The sequence below is a fragment of the Globicephala melas genome, chromosome 18 (genome assembly GCF_963455315.2).
Source record: "Globicephala melas chromosome 18, mGloMel1.2, whole genome shotgun sequence".
Lineage (NCBI taxonomy): Eukaryota > Metazoa > Chordata > Mammalia > Artiodactyla > Delphinidae > Globicephala > Globicephala melas.
This window is the reverse complement of record NC_083331.1, coordinates 24,441,507-24,468,092: the sequence shown is the minus strand read 5'-3', so window position 1 is coordinate 24,468,092 and position 26,586 is coordinate 24,441,507. Positions and strand designations below refer to the sequence as shown.

The following is a 26,586-nucleotide window of genomic DNA, read 5'->3' as shown; positions in this document are numbered from 1 at the left end:
AAAAATAAATAAATAAATACATTTATTAAAAAAAAAAAAAGAATCAACTAAGCAGCATTAAAAAAAATCAATAGGGTTGAGGACAAAGAATGTGGATCAAGAAGGATGATCATTTAAATATTTTATAGATTATGTGTGTCTCCTAGGGAAGACAGGGAGAGAAAAATACATGAAGCTAAAATTCAGAGGGTAGAGATAATTTCTCTGTATGTTTGATTTATGTAAATATGACTACAACGTTTGAGAAGGTTCAATAAATTCCTCTTGTGTTCCAAATCAGGAAGGAATGATGGCTAGTATGCTTCTTATATATAGTAGCCAAATAAAGTTTTCTAGAGTTTTTATTTTTCTAAATGAATTACCTTGTGTTTTACTTCATGAACCTCCATTATTTAAAAAAAAATAAAAGGAAAGCTTAATTGGGGATGAAGAGTCTTTAGAATGATTTTTGTTATGCCAAAAGTCTATATTAACCTGCTTTTCGACTTACTTGTCATTGTGAAATATGGCTAAACCCCCCAAATGTGAATCTATCACAACTCTCTGAAGGATAAGCATATGTCTATTACACGTATGACATCTTGGTCAATGATGACTTCCAAGTTGATTATCGAAAATCCTAGGGTCCTTTTAAACCAAAGCTATTTGTAATTTTCAGTATCCAAAGAATAACTCTGATTTAGAAACTGCCTACAATCTGCATATGGATCTGCTTATATCTGTCCTTAGAATTGGAATTAAAATTATGTATATTATAGCTCTGCCCCGATCAGCTTTCTAACCTTAGGCAAGTGATGTAACCTCTCTGTTCCTCAAATTCCTTATCTATAAAATGCAATAATAATATTACATTTATTAAGATAAAATATTGTGTAAGTCTCTTAAAAATGGATGTACCAAAATAAAGGACTTTTTCTTCCTTTAAAACAAATGTTTCCCTAGCATGTTAGAGTTCATAAATTACTCTGAAACACACTTTTATATTTGGAAGTGCTAATGTGCCAGCAGTATGTTTATTCCCAAATAAAAGAAACTTTAAAAAAATAAAAGCTCATTTGAGGGTAAAACAAGCAAACGTTGCTTTGAAATGTAGATCTGTATCTACTATAGCAGATAATCTATATGCCTTTGGTTGGATGTTTGCACTTAATTATACATATATATGTACGTATGTGTATGTGTGTGTGTATCTTTTTCCCCAAGAATGACATTTGAAACTCAAAAGCTCAGATTATTTTTTTAAGAGCTCAGAGTTTAAGCTAAATCCTCCTATTTCTGCCTAAATTTCTCCCAGTGTGCCTCCTTCTTTTCATTATGTTTGCCATCTCTCTGGCATATCCTTTCCTGTGTATTCGAAACTTAAAAGGAAACAACAGAAAAACCTCAGGAAGTACTAGTGGAAAAGGGCAAATGCAATGTGGGTGTCTAGGGAGCCAATTCTGATCCCAATACTAAGATGCGGAATCTATTTATTCAACAGATCAGGAAGAAGAGCTGCATTATGGCTCAATCAAGCAAGGTAAGATAACAGCCCAGTATGATGCAGCCTGCAAGTACCAGGTTTAGCAAAGGTTTAGTAAATAAGATAAATCCTGTTCCTCTCATAATATCACAATAGGCCTTTTAAAAAAAAATGTACAGAGACCTATGGGATAGGTAGCATCACTGCACTATTTAGGAGAATAAAAGGGAAAGTGACAGGATCTCTCTTAGGAATTTCACTAAAGAGCACTAATGGGACATCACCAAACAGCCAAAGTATATTCTGATTTCAGCTGAGGAGGAAGGTGCTGTAGAAGACACATGAAAACTTCCCTCTTCTACAACATCTGTCTTACATCTCTTTTTACGTATATGCAGTGGATGGTCAATTACTTCTCCATCCCTCTCTTGTGTGTGAATGTGACCATCTTATTCGGGATTCAATGTAATTTTGCTCCTATCGAATAAAGATTGGATTAGAGAACAAGAAAATTAACAGCAACAATTTTTCATTCAGGGCAACAGGATATTAATAGTAATGAAAACATTTGGTCCTTCTTCCTTGGGGACAGAAATCCAATGTGGATCTTCTTCAGTAACATAGGATCTCCAGAGATGGGCAGGAGCACCCTCAAAGCACTGATTTAGCAAAAGGTCTAGTGAAGTAGAAAGTTTAGCAAAAGGTATGGAAAAGTCAAAGCAAATCATAAGACTGCATGAGGACAACTTTAAATCTTCAGAGGTCTATGTGATTACTATTAACTGTGCTACTCTAGGGGGGAAACAGAAAGTGTTGGTACCACTTCTTTTTAATTTGTTTTTGTTTTTGCAGATGAGAGAAAATTAAGATTATATTAAAATGCAAAGGATGTCAGAATAGGAATGAACCTTATTAACCTTATAAAGATGAAAATATATTCTGGCCTCACTAGGACAGTCTTATTGTACGTCTCTTTTTACAGAGTTTTTATTAATAGTGCCCTTTCATTCTAAAAAATGTATTAATTAGGTGAAAAGGTATATGGTTATGCTATCTAGAATAAAATGCTCTCAATTTTACAAACAGGGTAAAATCTGTTTCTTCATGTCTGACCCAGACATACAGGTTGAACATGTGACTAACTGCTGAATTCCCAGGACATTGCTTTGTTCACTTTACCATGCTGCCCTCTCAAAGTACAAGGCTGATAATTCGATAGACATAAAACATATGGAACCTGTGGATTTCACTAAAGGGTAATAAAACATCACTACTTTTGAGCTGCTCAAGTCATTGCAATTTACAGGTGAGGAAAAAACGCTTTGAATGTGCAAATCGTAGTCTAGTACTATCTCCACCCTGAAGGAAAACTCACACATCCCCCACATGGGCTACAAGTCTATTTTTAGCTATACACAGTGGGTGGACAACTAGTTCTTTCCATCCTGGTCTTAGGCATGACCATCTTGTTTCCAGGCTCAATGTACTTTTGCTTCCACTCATAAGTAAGTACTAGAGCTGTAATTAACTTGCCATGGCAACAATGAACAAGCCATGGCAAGAATTTTTCAGTTTAGAACTGGAGACAGTAATGGATAAGTTAAATCATTTTATCTGTCTTCCTTAAAACTTAAATTGCCAACAATTTTCTTTTGATTGATCTTACCAACTAATATGTATTTGAATTTTTATTTCAAGTTGTACAAGAGTACCAAAAAAATTATTTTAAAATCACAAGCCTGGTTTCCATGAAGTTAGAACTCTATATAAATGTGTTCATGGTAATAAAAATCATCTTATTTCCAATTGAAACTAAAGATATAATTTATAAAAAGGAAGTAAAAAACATGAGTACTAATAGAAGTTTGCATATCAAAGACATTTCTTGAACTCTCTAATATAGAAGATAAGCCATACCCATTAAATTACCAAACTAGTTTCAAAATGCCCATAAATACTGGTAATCAATCAGCAAAATAGTATTTCACAGAAAAGTGTATATATTAGCAACTGACACCAAATCACTCTTCTCTAAAAGAAAATTTACTGACTTATTAATAATATAAACCAATTCACTGATAATTTCTAACATAACTCCATCTTGCTCTTTTACCACTAAAGGGAAATATTTGTTTCTCTTTAAGACATCCTTGAAGAAATTGTTAAAGCTTTAACTATTTTTATTGGCATATATTCTAACAAGTTTTATAATAACTTAACAGAATAAATAATGATGATGTAAACACTTAGAATATATATGTATATGTGTGTATATATATACACACATATACATATATAGCTGGATTAATCATTAATTTATATTTAACAAATTTTTCCTAAGAAAGGTAGAGAGTTCCTCCTATATGAGATGACAGTTATATAATAACTTAAAGGTAATTTTTGTCCCTTGGGAATTTATGATAATTGACTTTCTTATAGACAAAAACAGCATTAGATGCATTATCAATAAGTTATGCATATTTAAAACTGTTTTCTAGTGAATTTGCACTGACTTAATTTCCCTACTAATAAATACTGTCAATTATCTTTCTGGTCAACAACATCATATTTGCAAGATTCTTTGTTAAGCACGTAGCCTGTTATTACAAAATAAAAGGCAGGCAACTAGCCCACACGAAACAAAACTCACTTGTTTTCCCTGCCTCTCTCATCTGTCAGGCTGAAATAAGTAACCCCAAAATTTCAAGTTAATATGATTATAAATTTAGAAAACTATCATAACAGAAAAATATATGGTGACATAAATAAGAACATCTTAACTAAATACATATTATCTCTTCATGTAGCTTTCATGTTTGTACAATGAGTTCGCACTAGATTAGGAAAAAATGAGAGTCATAGGAATTCAACAAAAGGACAGAGGCTGTAAAGAAACAAATATTTCCCTTTATTTGATTACATTACATCTACTCATGGGACATTCGAAATAACTGAAGTTCTCAATTTACAGACCTATAAATAATGCTATTTAACTGAATCCAGCCAGCAAATAGCAACATATATCTGAAGCGCTTACTCATGGAAAGTAATTTCCACACCAACTCAGTTTAGTAGCGTATGACAGTAGATTCAGAATAATCAGTATTTGAGAACCAGAACAGTAACACTCAAGAGTACTTTATCAGTATTTGCCTTACTCCTTTGCCAGCTGCACACTGGTAGGTTTTGCTCCAATAGGTATCCCGTATTTGTGTAAAGTGTTAATCAAAATCTCCCGCATGTCGTTGTTGTAGGAATCAAAGTCAAACACATTCCTAACCACACTGGAGAGACCTTCAGCGGGAAATTTCTGTATTCAAAAAAAAAAAAAAAAAATTCCCTTATTACCATGTGATAAAATACACGGTCTTATAAAGATTTCCCAAACTGACAGAACAATAAAGATCAAATGAACTTTACCAGACCTTTCTTTACTAGCCTTGTCAGATAACTAATAAATACTGATAGGAGGAATATTTTATAGATAGGAGGAATATTTTTCTCTTTGAAGGTTTGCTCTGATGACTTAATATTTTTCTTTTTAAATAAATATCAGAATTTGAGGGGGAACAGTTCTTTGTCTCAAATGTTAAATCGGTACTCAGATCCTGGTGTTCGGTGACTTCCACCACTTTCTGAAATCTCCTGCTTTTAAAATGAGTACTGGATTGACCAAACTTAAAAATGCTATTTAAATAAAGCAGAGTGTTGAATATCTATACAGAAGTATTTAGAGAAGTTACAAGTCTATGACTAAATGAAAAAAAAAGATAAACAAAAAAAGAAGGGAAGAAGAATGTGAAAAGTACAGAGAATAGAGAAATAGGGAAGAGCAGAGGGAAGAAAACAAGTACTACTAACAGCTAACTTCACACTGGTGGGGTCGTCTGGGTCCTTTATTGCCTCTGTCTTGATTTTCTTTAGGCGCTGCGATCTGAGCTGGACTTATCATGGTTTTACAGGCAGAACAAAGCTTTCTATTTTCCTTTCTATGTTTTCCTTGGAGGATGGGGATGGAGCAGAGGTCAAGAGTCATTAGCTTGTGACTGTTAGCTTGGAAACCATTATTTGCTATAAAGGTAGAAGCTACATGGGCTTTTTGTCTTCTTTACCGAGGTGGGCTATGCATCACAAATGGCTATAAGGAGTTCCATTCTCCTGCCCACTTACTCCATCTTATAAAATTTTCTCACAGTATTTACAGGTATGTAATCAATACTGTTAGTTCCCAGTCTGTTTTTTATCTCCAAGTCTTTTTTTTCAAAATGAAAATATTTTTCACTCAGATACCATATGCTTGTTGTATAAAGTCAAACAGTAGTAAAGTTTCCCTGCTGTCTCACTCTCCTGTCTTCCCACGCCCGCCCCGCCACAACCCCCGCAAAAAACCTCCACCAAAGTTCCTAGCTCCTTGGTAATGGCCGTGGCACAGAACCTTGCCAAAGTCAATTCAAAGGTTAAACAGAAAATGTTCATTTAGATTACAGACATTTCATATTATATCACTTGAATCAGAATTATAGAGAAATGGAAAGACTTTGTATAAATTAGGCAGTCTAAAAAAACAAGATTGACGGCTTCTTTTAGACTTTTAGCGTAGGCGTGTGCCATACCTGTAAATGCTTGACTATGTTGACAACTTCTCTGGTAGAATAAGGATAGTTAATAATGCCCTGGTCAGCTAAACTCCTCAGCTCTCCAAAGGCAGCCACGAGCTTCTGAAGGATGGGCTCGGGCACATTGGGGCCATACTGCCTGAGCATCTTGAGCTCCGAGTGGGGTTTGGGATTATCAACTGCATGGCAGCTAAAAATATCACCTACGAGAGAAAAAAGATTCACATTCAGCGTGCAACTAATCCATTATAATGCCATAGGAAATATAGAATGGTCGTTAAAAGAGCCATGGGTTGCTCACCAAAGCACTTCTATTTTTAAGTGTGTAAAACTGCACAGAAAGCCTGTCCAAAAATAGGTATAGAGAAAAAGGCAAATAACTAAAGCAAAAGAAAATGACACTGACTGATGTGTGGTTTATTCTACATAGATTTACTTTTGTTAAAAATTGTATAATACTTGAACACAATTTCACTGGGAGATATTCAAATACAAGGAGCAAAAAAGAAGTCCTCTCGTGTCTCTGCTAATCTCACTCCTTCCCCCATAGGCACCCAGTGTTAATAGTTCAGTGTCTTCATTTTTCCATACATATTAGTATTTTTTAAAATGCATACATACAGACATATATAGTTTTGATAATTTATTCTTTTTCCATTAATTGGAAAATACTCCTCATATGGTTCTGAGACTGCATTTTTAACTTTAACACATGATGAATATCTTCAGAAATTATATACATATACGCATGCCTCTTCATGTATACTAAAAAAGGGGGAATTAGTATCATCACTCTCTAAACAATTTATATCTTGTGCAGATTGCTAGAATATACTTTAGAAGTAGGTTTTGGAAAAGTAAACCTGCAGAGACAATGTCTAAATTAAAATCAAGAAAAAGGAATGTAGAAACACAAAATATTTCATCCATAATTTAGAAAACTGAGAACATACTAGAAAATATAATCTATGCTCTAGAGAAATGAATTTCTCATATAAATGTTCACATAATTGTGATTCATACGCCAAAGGACAAGGGGCCAAAGGAAGTTAAAGTAAATAGATTTGCATTATTCGGTATGTTCATTTTAGAAAGAAAGGATATTTAGAACTTACTTTGACTTAGAAACCACTCAAATCATTATTTTATTGTTATCATATATTCCTGAAAGCAACTGAATAAAATGCAACCATGACAACTTCATGCTTCTATCTCATAAGCTAAACCCATTCAAATACAAATGTGAAGAACAGCTTTTGTCTTTTTTGCTGAAAATCAAATGTAACACTAATATAAAACTATATTTGAACCCTTATTCATTCATTCATCAAATAAGTGTTAAATGCCTTCCATGTGCCAAGTAATACTCTACGTACTTTATATAACTCAGAGATCAAAACCACAAAAACCCCTGTCCTCATGCAGCCTATATTCTGGCATGGGGAGACAATAAACAATAATTACAAATGTTAGAAACTGTATGTTTCAAGGAAAAAAGGAAAAGCACACTATAGGACATCAGAAATGGTGATGGTGGGGGAAGTCAGTCAGGTAGGCCTCACTGAGAAGGTGACAATTGGGCAAATGCAGATATATGAGGGAACAGCATGGCAGGTAAAGCTAACGCAAAGGCCCTAGGCGAGCACAGCTGGCCTGTTCAGGGGGCAGGAGAGCAGAGCGGCTGGAAGAGGGTGAGTGCTGAGGAGAGCAGCACAGAGCAGAGCAGGAAGCAAGGTCAGCAAGGTAAGAGGATGTAAGAGACGAGTGTGCCTCTGGAGAAGTTCTACGCGTGTCGAGCATATTCATGTAACATATCCCCCTTGCCTGTTAGTCTCTATTAATTCAAATGGTCGACTACTACACACGCCGTTCTTATTGTTTCACTTAATATATTTCCAGGATTTTGTTTGGTATCAGCATGAGCAAAGTTATCCCATTTGTTTGTAACAGCTGCACAGTAATCTACTGTGTGGATATAACAGAATTTCTTCATTCAGTCCCATTTGGATAGACATGTGGGTTGTTTTCTTCTTTTTCCTTTTTTATGCTACTATAAACAATGCTATATTGCCTATCCTTGTACTTTAATCATTGCACGGGGAATATCCCTAGTTAAATTCCTTATGTGGAATTGCTAGATCAAAAAGTGCCATGGACATACATACACTACCAAATGTAAAACAGATAGCTAGTGGGAAGCAGCCGCATAGCACAGGGAGATCAGCTCGTAGCTTTGTGTCCACCTAGAGGGGTGGGATGGGGAGGGTGGGAGGGAGATGCAAGAGGGAGGAGATATGGGGATATATGTATATGTATAGATGATTCACTTTGTTATACAGCAGAAACTAACACACCATTGTAAAGCAATTATACTGCAACAAAGATGTTTAAAAAAAGAAAAATCCTACTAGGAGACTGAGCTCGCTTCACGTTGAGTATGGAATGCCCAGTATCCAGAATTACCTACTTGCCACAGAGAAACGAAGCTATTCTTAAAGGCTCCTGATGCTTCAGTTTATCCCAGGGCCTCTCCAATCAATGAGAATCAGTCTCCCCAGAGCTGGCCTCAAACCTTTTCATAGGGGGATATGATGAAAACCAAACACTAAAAACCGTTCCTTATTTTGTGTTTTACTCTAAGAGGCCCTAAATAACAAAGTATAGTTTAGTTGTGTAAGAAAACACATAGATATGAAGCCATTCTAATACTTATCTGAGTGACCCTAAAAAAAGAATCTCTCTGTCATGGACATATACACACTAACAAACGTAGTAAGGTAGATAGCTAGTGGGAAGCAGCCGCATGGCACAGGGATATTGGCTCTGGCTCGGTGCTTTGTGACAGCCTGGAGGGGTGGAATAGGGAGGGTGGGAGGGAGGGAGACGCAAGAGGGAAGACATATGGGAACATATGTATATGTATAACTGATTCACTTTGTTATAAAGCAGAAACTAACACACCATTGTAAAGCAATTATACCCCAATAAAGACGTTAAAAAAAAAAATCTCTCTGAATATGATACTCTCTTTCTCTAAAATGGGGATAACACATACTCTCACAAGGTGGCTGTGATGATGACAGCACATGATGGCATTCAGTGATAGCCATTACAGTATTGTTACTAAGACAATATTTTTACTGTTATTGCTATTGTTTTTATTATTATTATCAAGATTCTTTGTACCTAAGGTGCCGAAGAAATCATTGCCTAGGAAAGGAAATCCAGGTCTGTTGGCCAGAACGATCATCCTAAAGTCAGGATGGATCACAACAACATTTTCTCTTCCATTGACTAATGCAGAATCTGAAAAACATAATTTCTATTTATTCTTTATAGATATTTAATAATTCTTAAGAGTATCAAGTTACAGCCTTTAAAATCACATAAGTAGTCATACTGTTCAATGGTAAAACAACTCTAAGAAATCTGGCTGTAACAATTTGGCTGCAGAAAACAAAAACATTTTTGAGAAAGTTTGCTTAGCAACAGAATACTGATAAAGTGTATACTAAACTATACGGGAACTTGCATTTTTATGTAAATTAAATGCATGTCTAAAAAGCAAACTTGTCTAAATGTTGTCTTATGGTACTTAAAACTTGGCTTGAGATGCTATTATTCCTTTAAAAAAAAGAATCTATTCCAATAGATAATCCAAAGAATACGCAAAGGATAATCCAAACATCCTTTAGTTGTTATCCAATCAGCAGCTGCATCACTTTGCATAAAGCCTTCATTCTGTAGCTAAGGAGGAATTCCTGTTTAGATTACGCACCCTGAAACTTAACCACATAGAATAAAGGTCTTGACCACCTAGTCAATTCATTAGAGCAAAGGTGATTAATTTCCATTCAAGGGATTCTACCATAGTTCTTAAAATACATAATTTCAAGTTGACTGGAACTTTCTTCGTGCAAACGTTTAAGGTATTAAAGGAAGTGAATATTATAAACTACTTGCTGATGTACATTTCAGATAGAACTGCTGGGCCAAACAATAATTTAAGATAGTAAAAACTTTATTATGGTTATTTTAAGAAGAAATACCTGTCATCTGGGTTTATTTAAATCTTAGCCTTAGGCTGTCCATCTTTAAGAAATGATAGTTGTGAAACACCTGGAGTTTTACCTGAGATGAGTCTGTGAGAACTTATACTTGTATTTTTTTATGATACCAAAAAGTAACCTTCCAACGTGCCATATATTCACATGCTAATACCACCATTAGTTTTAACGTTTGATCTCCACTAATTTCAGTAGTGGTAAATACAAGGGTATGAGGTCACACACAAAATTTACTTAATTAGTTAACTAAAATAAAAATAGCAATAAAACATGAAAATTTTAAAAGGCAAAGAAAATGAGAAACATAGCCGTAGAAGTGATGCTTTATGAAACCATGTTCGAAAGAGCTTCAGTTGCTCTTGTGTTTAAAATGTCATCTACAATCAAACTTGAATTTAAGAATTATGATGACTCCTTTGCTTGTAGACTATCCTTCAAAAATATATTAAAAAAATGTAAAGGGTTACCAGGACATAGTCACTGTTTAACTGTAAGTTTGTTTCAGCGATTCTTTCTTGCTTTCCATTTCACTGTCCTCGTAATGCCTCTAAAAAGGGCAGGAAGCATTCTAATCTTAAGAGTCTGAATGATCTTTCTAAAAGATAGTAATCAGGCTGTTTAAGTCAAATTCTCATTTTTTCCCATAAATTCATTGTGACACTGAAATGTTAGAATACTTTTATTAGTGCTGAGTTTCCTAGGCTTAGAAACAGCAGTCTTGCAATGACAGTGCCCAAGAAGAAGTCTCTGTGGTGATGCACTTGTACATTTTTATGGAGTCTTCTGTTTATACTCTCTTTGAATATTGAAGATTTCAGTTATTAGTCTCAACTTGTTTGGTTCCTTACTATTGACTGTATATTTTTAATGGCTAGTTATAGATCTTCAAGTCTTTTCGTGACACAAAAATTTTGTATTAGAAACCAGAAAATGTTCTCACATTGCATTAGACAATTTTTCCTTGTAGCTTAAACAGACTTATGAGATTTATCTATGTACATCTCCCCTAACAACAACAACAAAAATAAAATAAAAGGAGGAAGATACTCCAAAACAGAGAATAACTAACTTCTTCCTGAAGCTGGTATGTGTGTGTAATATATGTATACACACCGATATATTCATACATATATATGATAGATATAAAATGCCCAGCAATTGTTTTCTAATTATACTGAGCTAATAACATTAATTTTAATATTATGAGTAACAGAAATGTGATAGAGCTTTAAAAATTCCAGATAACAATGAAAGAAAATAAATTGCACACAAATAATTGAGATGAGTATACAAAGGATTATATGTTTGTATTCTCAGAGTAGAAAAACTATGAAGCCGATTTGTCCTAAAACTACGATTGAAATGCTCAAAGATGCTCTCTGGCTATACGAAAGTGAAACTGACAAAGCTAGATTCAGACATATTGAATTTTACAAATAACTGTCAATACAGACAACTTGACTTACATTAACTTGTGCTTGTTTGCAGATAAATAGCCAGCCAAGTGTGTGATTTGATACCAGAGATGTAAAAATTGCATATACTGAAAGAAAAGTTGCTTTTTTATACTCACTTGCAACAATGCGCCTTCCATCTGCTAGAATCATTTCTCCATTTTCTACTAGAGTTTTTAAAATACAGGTGACATTTGTTGGGGCTTTGTCTGCTTCATCTACTACCAGAACATGACCCAATTTTACTGCTTTAACCTTTGAAGACAGAACATTTACCATAAACAAAAAAATGAAAGCAAACGTTTTAAAAATGTCATCACTCATTGATTTGGATTTATAATAGGTGGTTTTATGTAAGTTATAAATACACTATCACAAAACTGTCTGTAGCAGAGCCGGAAACAAAATTTATGGATCTCTACCAAAAGCTTCTCATAGTTACTAAACGGCTAACTCTGCAGTAAGCACTTTACTTTCCTTCAGCTTCATAATTATCCCTATGCTGGCGGAATTCACAACATTTCACACCCCAGGGTAGGGGAGTATTAAAACAAGTATAACGAATAGGGAAATTAAAGTGCCATGGGGGTTAAGAGGAGTGAGACATCACAATCAATACTGGATATCAGAACGTTGCACTTGTGATGGCTCTAAAAGAGTGTATGATTTTAAGAGATGAGATCAGTATGTATGGTGAGGAGATGGGTAGTCAAGACAAAGAAAATCAATGGCCAAACTCAAGAAATCCTGCAGCCCACTGAGGGAAGAGTGAATATGAATATCTATCTTGGCTGAAGCAGACGTTAAATGTAAGAAAAGAGAGAATAGGATCTGAAAGGGTAGATTGGGTCTCTACTACTAAAAAGTTGCCTGCCAGACCAAAAAATACGTGCTTGATCTCACTAAATAATAGGATGTAATTAAAGATTTATGAGTTCAGACATGATAACAATGGAGTTTGGAGCTACACGTTAGTACATTTAATCCTGTAGAAATATGCGGAATAGACTAAAAGGGGAGTACCATAACAATTTGGTAAAACAGTGGTGTGAGGACCTGATTTTAGGGAAGGAGGCATGGGAGAAAAATGGAAATAAAAAGCATTATATTGATCTGAAGAGTTTTCCAGAGGGATAATCTATAGCCTTGGCTACTGATCAGATGGGAAGAAGTGAAAGGAAAAATAAGAAAGAGTTCCAGGTCTTAGATGACTAAGTGGTGACATTATTAGAAGAAAGGTAAAAGTTCGGAAAAATCCTTAAAAACATTTTTAGAGAGTGGATAGGAGGGAGTTTCCCGGTGGCCTCGTGATTAGGACCTGGTACTTTCATTGCCATGGCCCGGGTTAAATCCCTGGTCACGGAACTGAGATCCTGCAAGCTGAGCGGCATGGCCAAAAATTAAAAAAAAAATAAAATAAAGAGTGCATAGGAGGTGATAGTCAATGAATTTCAATGTAAACCCAAAGATTATTATTTTACATAGTAAGAAATATAAAATGGACCATATCATAAACTTTTATCATTACATAATTTTGGCAAATAATTTTAAGGAAATATAGATCAAGACACAGATGATTCTCTCTACCACAAATATTTTATTACATATTCTAATAAATGAATAAGGATTTTTCCTTTTAATTTTAGCGTAAAAATAAGCTGAATTTAAAAAAAGAGAGAAAACGTGTAGCTTCTACTCCTAACTCCAGCCTTCACATCTTTGTTCACAGAAAAGTCGGTTCTAATCTGGCTGAATTCAGGCAGGAGGTCCTAAAGACTCCCATCGCTGGGGTCTGGACCACAGAGGTTCTCATGGTGGCTTATTTGTGCCATTGCTGCCCAGGAGTTATCTACACAGAGAGGTGTGCCTGGCAGGCCAGATTTCTTTGCATCTTATGTGAGACGCTGAGGAATGATCTTCTCAGCTGCCTAAAACATTGGGTGAATATTTTATTAATTAAAATCATTTTTTAAAACATTCTAGAAGCATTATCTAATTTCGAAGTCTGTACATCTGAAAACAGCAAACTTCTTTCTTTTTTCAAAATTCTGGAATAGAAAAGTAATCATTAGAGGATATCAAAATCTCTCACTCTGGAGAGAGAAGAACAGAATAAGAAAACATGTTATTTTCCCAGTAATTTGCATTCAAATATCCATTCTCCTAATGACATATGAATGAGTGTTTTCCAGTTAAGACTGAAACATATTGGAACCAATGGGAGATTTCTCACCCTCAAAGGCTGAAATATAATTATCATTCAAAAAAATACATTTGAGAATATTCATATAATTGTATTACTAACCAAAGGTGAGTCTTCATACACAATAAGTCCATCTTTAACAGAAGGCTGAAGAGTAAGGGTCTGGACCGTGGTGTCCCTAAAGTTAAACCAACACATTTTATAGTAAGTAAGGAAATAAACTGACATTTGATCACGAATAAAATATAACACAAGAGCATTTCTTTTTTCACCCCCATCCAGCTTTCCCTAAGATGAATAAAAAAGCAAATGAAATTCCAGTCAGCAATAGTATTTTGTTGATGTCAATATAAATTACAACAGTTTGGGAATTAATCCAAGTTTACAGATTATCCAGGTTTTTTACTTCTCTTTTTTCTTCCAGTAATTTCCCTTGTGACCATTTCACTCCTCATAAAACTCCCTGAAGGTGAAAAGGAGAAATTTTAAAAAATATATTTGTATTTTATATACAATATTTAGATTCGTTAAAAATAATTTTGATGGTGAGTTTGGTGATGACTGGCATGCTGGCGTGGCCAATTATAGCAGGTCTGTGAATTACACTTTCTGGCCCAATCTGCCATCACTAGGTGCAAAAGCAAGACTGTCTCACCTCACTCCAGGAACCATGGGATTTTGAACATTTCTGCTAGGATTAGGGCAATCCATTTTACTTTCTTAATTCTACCTACTACTATTTACCTGACTCTCCTTTAGATCAGGATTTTCAAAAGTACTAAAAGTGAGTTATCTTGATGTTATGCACCTCCACACATGATGAGATATGAAGTTCACATCACCTATGAATATTCTTGCCAAAAATGTGCAGGTAGGTGCAGACATTTTTTAAGGAGATCAATTTCATATCTTCACCTTCTGCATATACTCTATCTAAAAAATAAAAAATCCTACGGCCATCCTGATCATGTCATACAGAGAATTAAATTACTTCCAAAATGTGAGTAGCATCTTTCTTTACAAGAGTTCAAACTTATCTTTTCAAACTACGCTACCACTTATTCAACGTAAAATGTGAAGTCACCACCGTGTTGTTTTGAGGACCTTCTCTGTGTAAGATACTATCTGGAATGTGAACTTCAGACCTCAGTGCCATAATATACTTCTGAGACTTCTACCCAAATGCTAAATTTTATCACAATTATTAAAATATAAAATGTGATTCTATTAAAAAAAAACCGAATAAATACTACATGACAATCACTGATAAAGCAAACTTAAGATATCACTCAAGTCATTTTTTGCCTTAGCAAAACAAATTTAATCAAAATCAGTTACTTGCATTGAAAGGCAGTTTGCGGAGGAGCGGAAAAAACCCTTTGGAGTCAGACCATACGGGATTCAAATTCTAGTTCTTGCCACTTATTAACTAGATGATTTTGAGTAAATAATAAAACCTACCCAGAAATATCACTGATAGAACGCTTGGGAAAGTATCTAGCACAATATATGGCAGATAGAAAGAGTAAAATGACATGCCAGCTTTATCTATTTGTTGTGATCATTACTGCTGCTGCTGTGACTAAAAGTTCCTTTCCTGTGTAACTTCTACTTGACCTTCAGGTTTTTAGCACAGATGATACTTCTTAGAAAGCCCCTGTGGACCCTTTTTAGACCAATTAGGTGGCTTTGCTGTATGTTCCCTTTGAGTCCTGGGTCACCCCTATTTCAGTCCTTACCACACTATATCGTAGTTGCTTATTTTTACTATCTGTCGTTCTACTCAGACTGTTAAGATTTCAGAGTGTAGACCATATCTACCTTATTCCTCATCCTGTCCCCAGCATCTAGTGGATTTCTGACTCACAGGATGAATTTAATAAATCTTTGTTGAATAAATGAATCCATGAATGAAATGAACAAAAATGTTAACAGTTAAAAGTGCAACATACAGTATATGGACTTCAAAATATATTGGATCATGGAACTCTTTTTTTTTTAACAGAGAATCTGGAACTACAGAACCCACTTTAATAAACGTTGGGTTAGACTAAGGCTGACTCTAAGGTAAGGAATCTTCCTAATTCACTTATGAGTGTATATCAGAAGGTACAGTCATGTTGAGACGTACACTTGGGATTGACTAGTCAGGGGACGGAGGGGGAGATGGTCTACATCCATCATGGATTTCAAATTGAGTTGGATTTACACTTATTACTGTAGCAGGAAACTTCTGCATCAGAGTTCTCATTTACCAGGGCTTGAGCAAGTATGTTGGCAGTACGATTATTGACATTTACAATTTCTAGACTACCTGACTTTTTTTGCACCTAGGTTGAAAGGCTTCTCTCTCTAACTTGACTAAACAGTGATTGGTTTCTTCAATTTATTCCCTGGAGGTCTGGCCTATTGCCATTCCTGACCTCTGTTCCAAGCTCCCAGCCTCATACCGGCTCTCATGGGCCTGGTGCCTGTCTGGTGATCTACTGTTTGCTATAGCCTTAGCACTACACTTTATAAAGAATTCAACATTATTCTTTTATCTTCACTAACTTTCAAATTGAAATGTATCTAAAATAAAGCCTTGAGGGATGTTAAAGGAAAGTGAAAATATATTGTGACATGTATTGGTGATTATCAACTTTAGTATGACTAAAATGTTTCTTACGCAATATAATGATATATAGTCACACATCCATTTTTTGTATCCCTGGGTCTCATAAATTTACTGTAGGATATACTTTATGCTCTAGTCTGCTAAATTTTTTTTAGGGTTTTAAACAAATAAGAACAGAGTTTAATGAATATCACTTAAATTCACTGTTAATATCCTGGCAATACAGAAGGGGGTAAGTGAGGAAGAGAAAGAGACATGTTCACACAGATTTTTTACAGCAACATAGTGAATTTCACACCTCAGCTGTCATATATTTAATGGGCAACAACATGACACCTCCCAGAACTGAAATGGAAAAAGGAACTCTTGTATCATTGTCAGTAGAAAGGAAATTCAGCCATTACCCTAATAATTAGAGTGCTTCATAGCAGATTAAGAACAGGAAATTCAAGCTGAATTCCAATTTTAAAAAGGCAAATGAAATTGTTCTATAACACTTGAATTCTGATAGCATACAATTTGCCAAATTAGATTTCTCAAAAGACTTTTATGTTAGAAATAAAAACCATAGGTTTGAGAGAACAAGCGTAAAACAGATGATTCCCAAAAAGGACAACAAATGAGGATAAATACCAATGGGAATCATGGGTTTCAGTGGAGTAGGCTATGAGAAAGAGGAGCTTAAAGGAAAAAAGTGGCTTTGTTCTATTCTTATTATTGGTCCTTTGTCTTATATATCAAAGGATTGCAAAGGCTAGCAAAATATGTAAAATTACATTCAACTTTTAAAAAATGGATTGGCTTATATGTAAGTCCCTTATTATATAAGAGTAGAAAATAACCCACTGGGCTTCCCTGGTGGCACAGTGGTTGAGAGTCCGCCTGCCGATGCAGGGGATACGGGTTTGTGCCCCGGTCCGGGAAGATCCCACATGCCGCTGAGCGGCTGGGCCCGTGAGCCATGGCCGCTGAGCCTGTGCGTCCGGAGCCTGTGCTCTGCAACGGGAGAGGCCACAACAGTGAGAGGCCCGCATACCTCACAAAAAAAAAAAAAAAAAAAAAAAGAACCCACTATCTTCTGATTAGTACTTCATACAACAAGAAAAAAGCTTGCTTTTCCAAGGTATCTTACAATATTATAAACTTCAACAAAGTAAATGATCAGATGGCTATTGTCACAGTAGCATGTGAGTTGACTCGTAAAGACAATATAATGATTCTTTTTCAGAAAATATTTGATTAAAATCATTGCTTTGTATTTAGGAGCATCTTGGATCAAAAGATATTTATTCTCCACACAAATAAGCAACGACCCTAAGAGAATATTTTATTTGTTACAATTTCAATTCTATTACGATTTGTTCCTCTCAATAACAGCTTTGAAACATAAACTCATAAAAGTTGAAATAGACTCAACAATTTCAACAATACTGAGGAGAAGAAAACACATCTTAGTAACATTTCCTTAGCCTACAGTTTAATAAAGGGATGTCTTTCCAGTACATAACAGTTATCAGCAATGCTTGAGGAATTAATTAGAATGTTCAGCTAATTGCTGACATTTATGTTAGCACCAATTGTTCTCACTTCTTACTCTCTTACAAACTAAAGCAGTCCATCAATTAAAGCCTGTGTCAATAAAGGGGCTACTCAAAGAAATATGGTGCTAAACTCTAGTCTTCTTTTAACTCTGTGATTTTAAAGTTTTTTTTTTAAGTTGGAGTTATTAATGTTTCAATAGTAATTTAAAATGATTCCAGATGCAATAAAAAGTAATTAGATTGAATAAAGACCAGGTTTTTATTAAACTAAGGAAAGAAAATTGGCCTCTGGAGAGCAAGCACAATCCGTTCTCGCAACGTTGCGTATAAAGGTACATTAAGCTAATATCTTCGAATTTATTGAGGAGCAAAAGATCTCAAAATAGCAATGTTTACTCTGAGGATAATATTTTAGTAAGTTGCATTTAAATTGGTTTATGGTTAGCTGTCTTTTAGAAAAACAATAATAGTTAAACACAAGGGTGACGGAAGAAAAAAGACACACAAGAGTTTTAAATAGCTAATAGAAATCTTCTCTAACTTTGTAGTTCATTAAAATAGAGATGGCTACAGTAACAGTCCACTCATTATTATAAGCCAAGCATGAGAAAGGAAAGATAGAATATGGCACTTAGGAGGCACTTAACAAATATTTGCTCAATATTTTAAAAAGTGGGATGATTATAAAAATCATCTATAAAAATAGAATTAAACGGTAATTTTCACAAATAAGATACAACCATACCATTACTTGAGAAGTGCTGTTGAAGGATATTTTCAAGTGAAGAAGTCATGGAATAAACAAGAACATCACTTCCACAAGGCTTATTTTAAAGCAAGCAATGAAATAAAGATAAGATGTACTACTAATAATTATCACTAATAAAAGAGAGAGTGGTACTTAGACACAGGGGATGCAAACAAATTTGAGAATTAATTAAATATGAGAATAAATTAATGTTTACAAATATTCTGGGCTCTCTGAACACTCCCTTCCTACCTTGCCTATGAAAGACATATTTATTTTGCCATGTTGGGGAAGAAACTTCCCTGAGTCCTCAAACAGAAACAGTCATTAATATAAGCAGTGTTGCCATACACTACAAAAAAAGGAAGACAAAAATTAACTATGATTATTGCAGTGTTAGTTGAAAACCAGCACTGGCCTAATTCTGAGTCCTCCTAGTTTGGTCAATCACTTAAGTTCTTTTTTTTTTAAGATTTTCCTTTTTTTTTTTTTTTGATGTGGACCATTTTTAAAGTCTTCATTGAGTTTGTTACAATATTGCTTCTGTTTTATGTTTTGGTTTTTTGGCCGTGAGGCATGTGGGATCTTAGCTCCCTGACCAAGGATCGAACCCACAGCCCCTGCATTGGAAGGTGAAGTCTCAACCACTGAACTGCCAGGGAAGTCCCAATCACTTAAACTCTTGAAACCCAAGATGACTCATCTCTACAGAGGGAATCAAAATAGAACATATGAGGAAATACAGTAGAGTAAAAAGTAAGAAAGATAAAAGTGAGAGAGACATTATTATTATATGTGCTTTGAATGCTGTGAGGGAAAAGTCCTTTTAGTAAGATAAACAAAATATTTTTTCTGCCAAAGTGACTCCAGCTCTTAAAATACTTGTTTTGGAGGACAGATAGTTTATTTAGTTGTCAATCACTCATCACTATGTCCAGATGCATAAAATGCTAACAAACCAGAAAAGGAAGGAAGACATTAGGGGGATAGTATTTATGGAAGGAATTCTACTGTGGTGCAGCACTTTGCTCTCCAGAGGTAGGATCTTCTGGGAACAGCAGGTAGAAAATAGCCACAGCAAAACAGTCATCTGATGGAAGCTAAAATTTTCAAAATAGTTTTCAAAATCTACTTACCCTCCTTACCACGTCTCCTAGCAATATAGTAATACTTATTAAAAAAGAAATTCCTCCAATATTCAAAGCCACGCTGATAATCAAATACTTTAACAAAATCTGAACATTTTATAAGTTGTCTAGTCTTTAAAAATAAATATACTAAGATAGAATATTAAACACAGGATCTTTTGTCTTTACTCTGAAAACTAGCTTTCTGGCTTGGTAAATTTTAGGGACTCAAAATGACCTAATTTCTTTGTAGGAACTTCATTTCCCCTTTACCAGACAAAAAAAGAAAAACAATATGCATGCCTCTTACTTAACTTTTCCTCTGACATTAAATAAGGCATTTTCTAAACAGTTTTTGAAAAGGAATAAAATGAGATGAAGATTAAAGTACAAAACTAAATGAGTGTACAAAGATGCACACACAGAAGAAACCAGAGTGTGAGGCGGGTGAATATTGTATCCACTGGATAAATCTTTATCAGAAAATATAGTATCGGGCTTCCCTGGTGGCGCAGTGGTTAGGAGTCCACCTGCCGATGCAGGGGACACAGGTTCGTGCCCCGGTCCGGGAGTATCCCACATGCCGCGGAGCGGCTGGGCCCGTGAGCCATGGCCGGTGGGCCTGTGCGTCCAGAGCCTGTGCTCCGCAACGGGAGAGGCCACAGCAGTGAGAGGCCCACGTACCGCGAAAAGAAAAAGAAAATATAGTATCTAGTAATTTATATTTTTAAATGCCTCGTTAATTGGGTAACAATATAAAAGTTTGATAGAGTCAAAAATTAAGTGAATACATTTTCATATCAGGATATACCATAATTATTCATTCAATAAATATTTACTGGACATCTATTAATGGGCACTGCTTTAGATAAGATGGATAAGTATCTGTGAAAGTAAACATTCCTTCCTTTGCTGAGCTTAAATTCGTAATATATTTAAGTAAACTTATCTTACAATACTAATAATGTGCCACCTTTGACACAGCAGAAACTGGATCTTGCATGAAATTAAATATCAAAAGATATTTTACCACAGGCAATTCAAAATAAAGTTAAAATAAGTATTTTTGATCACTAAGACAAATGATAAACAGCCTTCGACTATTTTTTTTTTTTTTTTTTTTGCGGTACGCGGGCCTCTCACTCTTCTTGCCTCTCCCGTTGCGGAGCACAGGCTCCGGACGCGCAGGTTCAGCGGCCATGGCTCACGGGCCCAGCCGCTCTGCGGCATGTGGGATCTTCCGGGACCAGGGCACGAACTCGCGTCCCCTGCATCGGCAGGCGGACTCTCAACCACTGCGCCACCAGGGAAGCCCAGCCTTCGACTATTTAAGTCAGAGAAGACCTAAGTCCACCAGCTCTCCATGAAACTGGTCAGGCATGCCTCTGTTGGTTAATAACCCAAAATACACCTCCTGTGCGATACTTACAGCTTAAAATTTACTATGTAAGTTGCATTTTGTATTACCATAATAGTATTCGGCATACTATAATCCATGAATTATTTTATCCTAATTTCTGGTTGTTCATCAACTTGAAACAATTCCCAGTGCTCTGGTTTATTTATCACACTTGAACCACTTGAGTCAAACAGAAAACAGTATGTAAATAAGCATTCTATTTGGAGAACTCTTAACTTAAAGAAAATCGATGTGTAAGTTTTCTGTAATATACCTATTTTACTAAGTTTTTATGATAGGTGTTCTTAAAGGAAGACACTGCTGAATCGTAAGAAAAATAATATATATTGCTTTTGGCAACGGAAGTTAAAGAGTTCATTTCAACCCCAGCCTATTTTCCAGTGTGATTTTAATGGCAGAGGAGAAGGAACAAACACCTCTGAGGAGTCAGAGGGCAGAGGACAGAGCAGTCCTCTAGCACGTTTCTTCGCCATCTCCCGTTTTTTCCTTAAAATTTGATGGAGATTTTGAATGCCATTCCATAATACACCTAGCTGTTCCAATACAAACGCGTGTAAGACATCGTTAGGAAGACAGCAACAAAGAGCTGCTGTCTAGGACACCGGGGTGAGTGGAAGACGGCTGACACTGCTCAGCCAGTTCAGTCTCTGGCCGCTTTTTCTCTTCCGGTATCGAGCATGCTCCTTGAACCCCAAATGAAATAAATGAGTGGGTATGAAATGGCAAATGCTGTTTTCACTGCGTTATGAACTGTGTCAGGATCATCACTGTGGAGAGCCTCCCACGTGAGGCTGAAGAGGCATTACGGGCAGCATTTTCTGACTGGTGCTGCTGGGCATCTCAACTACTGCACCTTTTCAAGATAGCAGCAGCTCAGGTCACCTTGGGACTTGAAAAGTTCTCCCGTCTCCCGGGCAAATCTCTTCTACTCTTTCAGGATGAAAATGAAGGTGTGGTCCATTTGTCCTGTTCTCTCACTTGAGTTTAGGTGTTATTGCTATTGATTCAAGGTTAGCCAGAGGATCTCGAAAACCTGAAAAAGAGTACTTAATACACAGATAAAACTTAAAATATAAAAGGCATGTTTATAGGCGCAAAAGGCTGGAAATAGGCTAGCATCCATCAGGGCTACTCAAAAGTCAACTTCTCAGGGAGGCCTTCCCTGGTCAACCTATGAAAATTATACACCTCACTCTGCCCCCTTCCCTGCTTTATTTTCCCCATGGCACCTACCATCTGACAGACTACATTTTTTTTTTTTTTTTTTTTTTTTTGCGGTACGCGGGCCTCTCACTGTTGTGGCCTCTCCCGTTGCGGAGCACAGGCTCCGGACAGACTACATACTTTAATGATCTTGTTCTCTCTCACCAGCAACTAGAATATAAATATGAAGCCTGGGGTTTTTAGCTCTTTTGTTCCTGCTGCAGTCACTCATGCTAGAAAAGTGAGCAGCATCTACTAGGTGTTCAACAATGTTTGTTGAAATGGGTGCACTCCAGTCAGCTACTCCAGTCACGTACCCTAGGCTGCCCTGAGTTGCTGGTAATTCCTTAAGCACTGTGCCCAGTTGTGTGCACTTTTCCTGGGAAGTTCTTTCTTCCCTTCTCCCCACTTTGCCTGACAAACTGTTAAGGCCCGTTCCTTAAAGGCTCAACTCAAATACTGCCTCCTCTTTGAAGCATTAAGTATTTCTCACGTCCATACTCCCAGTTGAACTACTGGCCCATAGAAAGCATTTTACACTCATGAAACATTTTAGTTGTTCAGGTAACCGCAGAACCAGCCCAAACTGGCCCTATCCTGTTTCTAACAAGTTACTGAATTACTTTTCAAAGACAGCAGAACAAAAATGCAAGTCATGCAGGCCAAGCATGCACAGAGGAGAAAATTTTGTCCTCAAGTAACACCTAGAACCAAAATTTCTACCCACCCCTTCCCCCGGCCATGGAACCAAAGGACCAGGACATGACCAGAACCTGAACACGGGATCCCTTTCAGAGGCGAAGGGTCCATCGTCCAGGAAGACCCAGTGCTGAAGCCCCCTTTACCACACCTAACCACAAATGGCCACTTTCCAAAGCCCTCCAATCAGAACGTGCCCTGCCAGTGATTCTGCATACCAACCCTCCTCACCTAACTCATGAAGGTTTGACTGAACCCCAGACTGGGGAGACAGATTTGAGCCCTGGTATTGGCTTCTATGTACATTGGGCAGAGAGCCCTTGCTTGGTAACATTTCTATGACTGTCCCCTCACTAGGCATACCATCTATAGACAAGAGGATATCATATATATATATATTTTTAATATACCTAGAGCCTGTCATCATGCCTTGTACCTTCTATGCACGTAATAAATGTTTGCATAAAGGATGAATAAACCCGTGAGTGTATTAAAACTATATTATGTATTACCAATTTGTAAAGCAGATTATTAGGTATGAAGGGTTATAAAATGAATAATCCAGAGCTCCTGCTCTCAAGAAACTCACATGACAAGAGATATATAAGATAAATGTAACTCACATCAGATTCCACGCTCCCGATGCAGGGGGCATGGGTTCAATCCCTGGTCAGGGAACTAAGATCCTGCATGCCACCCGGCACGGCCAAAATAAATAAATAAATAAATATAAAATGAAAATAACTTACATCAGAATGTGATAAGGGCTATAATAGAAATTAAAACAAAGTTCAATGTGTACACAGAGGAGAAGGCAATTAATTCTGACTGAAGAAAACAGGATCTTGATGATTAAATTTGATTTTAACTGGCAGAGATGGGTGGAAGGTGCTTCCAGATAGAGGAATAGGAAAACACGTCGAAGTTTGGAGATACAAGAGTAGTTTGGGGAAGAACCGAGCATGTCTAGAACAGAGCTGCGTGGAGGGGAGTAGAGCTGGATAGGTGGGGTGAGTCGGAGTGCACACTCTTCTTAAATATCGTGTGCTAAGAGTCTGACTTTCATCTCATGGGAATGGAGGACCAATCATCTATCCATTTCAGAGAGAGGATTCTCTAAATGGATGTCTCAAAGATGGATGGGAAGGAACAGACATTGCATTTATTCATTTGCTTAACAAATCTTATCAAACATCTACCATATTCCAGAAATCATGCTGGAGGAGGCAGTTCAAAGAAATGCCCCTGCCCTTAGGGAGAGAACACTGTCTAGCAGGGAAGACAGAGGTGGAAACACGTGATTGTGATAAAGAATGACGTGTATAATAGCAGAGCCTACTCTAGGTCAGTGGCTCTAAATGTACCATTAATAAAATGTTTTTGTTTTAAGAAGATACATTCTAAAGTACACCAAAATAGAAACAACAACTGAGCTAAAGATGAAAAACAATACCTTAAAAACACTTTAAAATTTTATTTGTTAATAATACAAAAGAACCCCTTTTTATTCTCATTAAAAATTAAAGAAGGATATTTTAAAAAGAATAATGTGATTAATACATTTTATTACTTGTGTGATTTAAAGGTCCAGTCCTAAATTGAGTTTATTTCAATACTTATTATAGCTGAAAAAGAGCTCACAAAGACTCGTAGCTCCAAACAGAAGTGCAATATTGACTGCAGTCCCTATAGCTCAACATGCATTTTTCAATCTCATCTATCAAAACATACAAAGGTTTTCGTTACAGTTAGGCTTGGGAATTTCCATCTTTCCTGATGTCAGTGTTTTTGCAAACTAATCAGACAGCGTCACATTTTATATATATTTTGAACGAATAGGTTCAAAACTCATTGAAACTCTTCATTTGTAGGAAATTGTATTTTAAATTGTTTTAGTGTGCAGACATGAGACATTTTAGGAGTACTACGATCTATTTCTACTTCTGACACCAAATATGTGGGTTTTCCACACCCGACAATTCTCTAGAGACCCTAGAGTCATCTTATGAGACTCTCTTATCATTCTGGAGATTCCAAGGGTCTTAGAACTGAAGACGAAGACCAAATATTTTAACAAAAGATACCCTTATAACACAGGAAATTACAAGCGTTTTAGAAGCTCTTGTGCTGGGAAAGGGAATGAAGACCAAACATATAATTATTATATCACAATATCACAGAGTGACATACATTATTTTCAGCCACAAAAAAACTAACTGAAAGTTATAAACATCTGATTTAAAAACACTCTCTCCAGAGAAGTTTTTTTTAAGGAGTTATTTTCTACTTTACTGCTAAAACATGACCTGTAGCTTGAAGGGTCAAATTAAATGTGTTTTTTTTTTTTTTAATTTTTAAAGTATCTGTTACATAGCATCTCTCTAACAGCCATTAACACACACAGATCAACAAATTGTGAACTCTTGACTTGGTAAAAGACAAATGGGCAGGTTTGACAGATCTTTTAAATACTTTACAATGAGATTATAAGTGAGACTGTGTAGTATGAAAGATTTTCACAGTCAGTTCCTACCTTATTCCAAAACATTGCAATAGTTCTGGCTTTGCTTTAAAGCTCTTGTTTTTATGTGACATATCTAACTGGTGACATCCTGTAGCACTGGGTGCAAGTCTGCTTTCAATCTGTGTGGCAGTGTTTTGTTTTGAATCATCATGGAGTGAATACATTTCATGTGTGATGTCCTCTGTAACCTTATTTAAGAGTCTTGTCTCTATCCAATCAAATCAGATGCTCTATCAATAGTTATACTTACATAATTTTCTGCCGATTCCATGTCATTTGTTTATGTTTATATTATTAACGATATTTTCAACCCAGCGTTGCTTCTTCAAGAATCTTTTAAACCACTATCCATTATATGAGGGCTGGCTTAGTTAACACTGGGTAACGTAAACCACAAATCTGCTAAACTGGGCACAGTAAACTGTTATGTGTTGTCATATTGTGCAATCAGATGAATACCTGAGAGCGCCACTGTCATCTTCCCATAATACAAACTCCCACAGTTCTCTCTGGATACGTCCCATTTCCCATATGTGACAAACTGAACAAATGAGGGTGCCAGTGTCAGTCAGTATACTAAATATTGGTAATGCTTATTTCATATTTTTAAAAGCAAAGTAAATATAAATTCTAATGTCTTCCCATGTTCCAGTGGATGGTCTTGAACTTCTTGGTACATGCTCCCCACTTTAAGAAGCGCTTTGTACTAATGTTGTCACAAAGAAAGGAAACATCTGCTTGTGAAGGAAAAGGAGAAGGAAGGGTCTAAGAAATTTTCCTAGAAGAAAAGACTTTGATTTGCATTTTGAAGAAAAAGTAAGAACTTTCCAGATAGACTTGATAGAGTGGGGCATTCCAGGCTATAAAAGCTGCAAGTGGCAAGTGAGGGAGTCGTGAATAGGCAC

At 36.0% G+C, this 26,586-nt stretch overlaps 1 protein-coding gene across 1 annotated transcript in view; it reads right to left on the bottom strand.

Moving 5' to 3' along the window:
• VWA8 (von Willebrand factor A domain containing 8) overlaps positions 1-26,586 on the bottom strand; it is a 369,324-nt gene that overhangs the window by 149,143 nt on the left and 193,595 nt on the right. The window contains exons 22-26 of the mRNA XM_030882155.2: positions 13,905-13,980; positions 11,719-11,854; positions 9,265-9,384; positions 6,076-6,281; positions 4,621-4,772 (exon numbers count right to left, since the gene is read on the bottom strand). Coding sequence (XP_030738015.2) covers positions 4,621-4,772; positions 6,076-6,281; positions 9,265-9,384; positions 11,719-11,854; positions 13,905-13,980 — 690 coding nt within the window. The remainder of the gene's footprint in view (positions 1-4,620; positions 4,773-6,075; positions 6,282-9,264; positions 9,385-11,718; positions 11,855-13,904; positions 13,981-26,586) is intronic.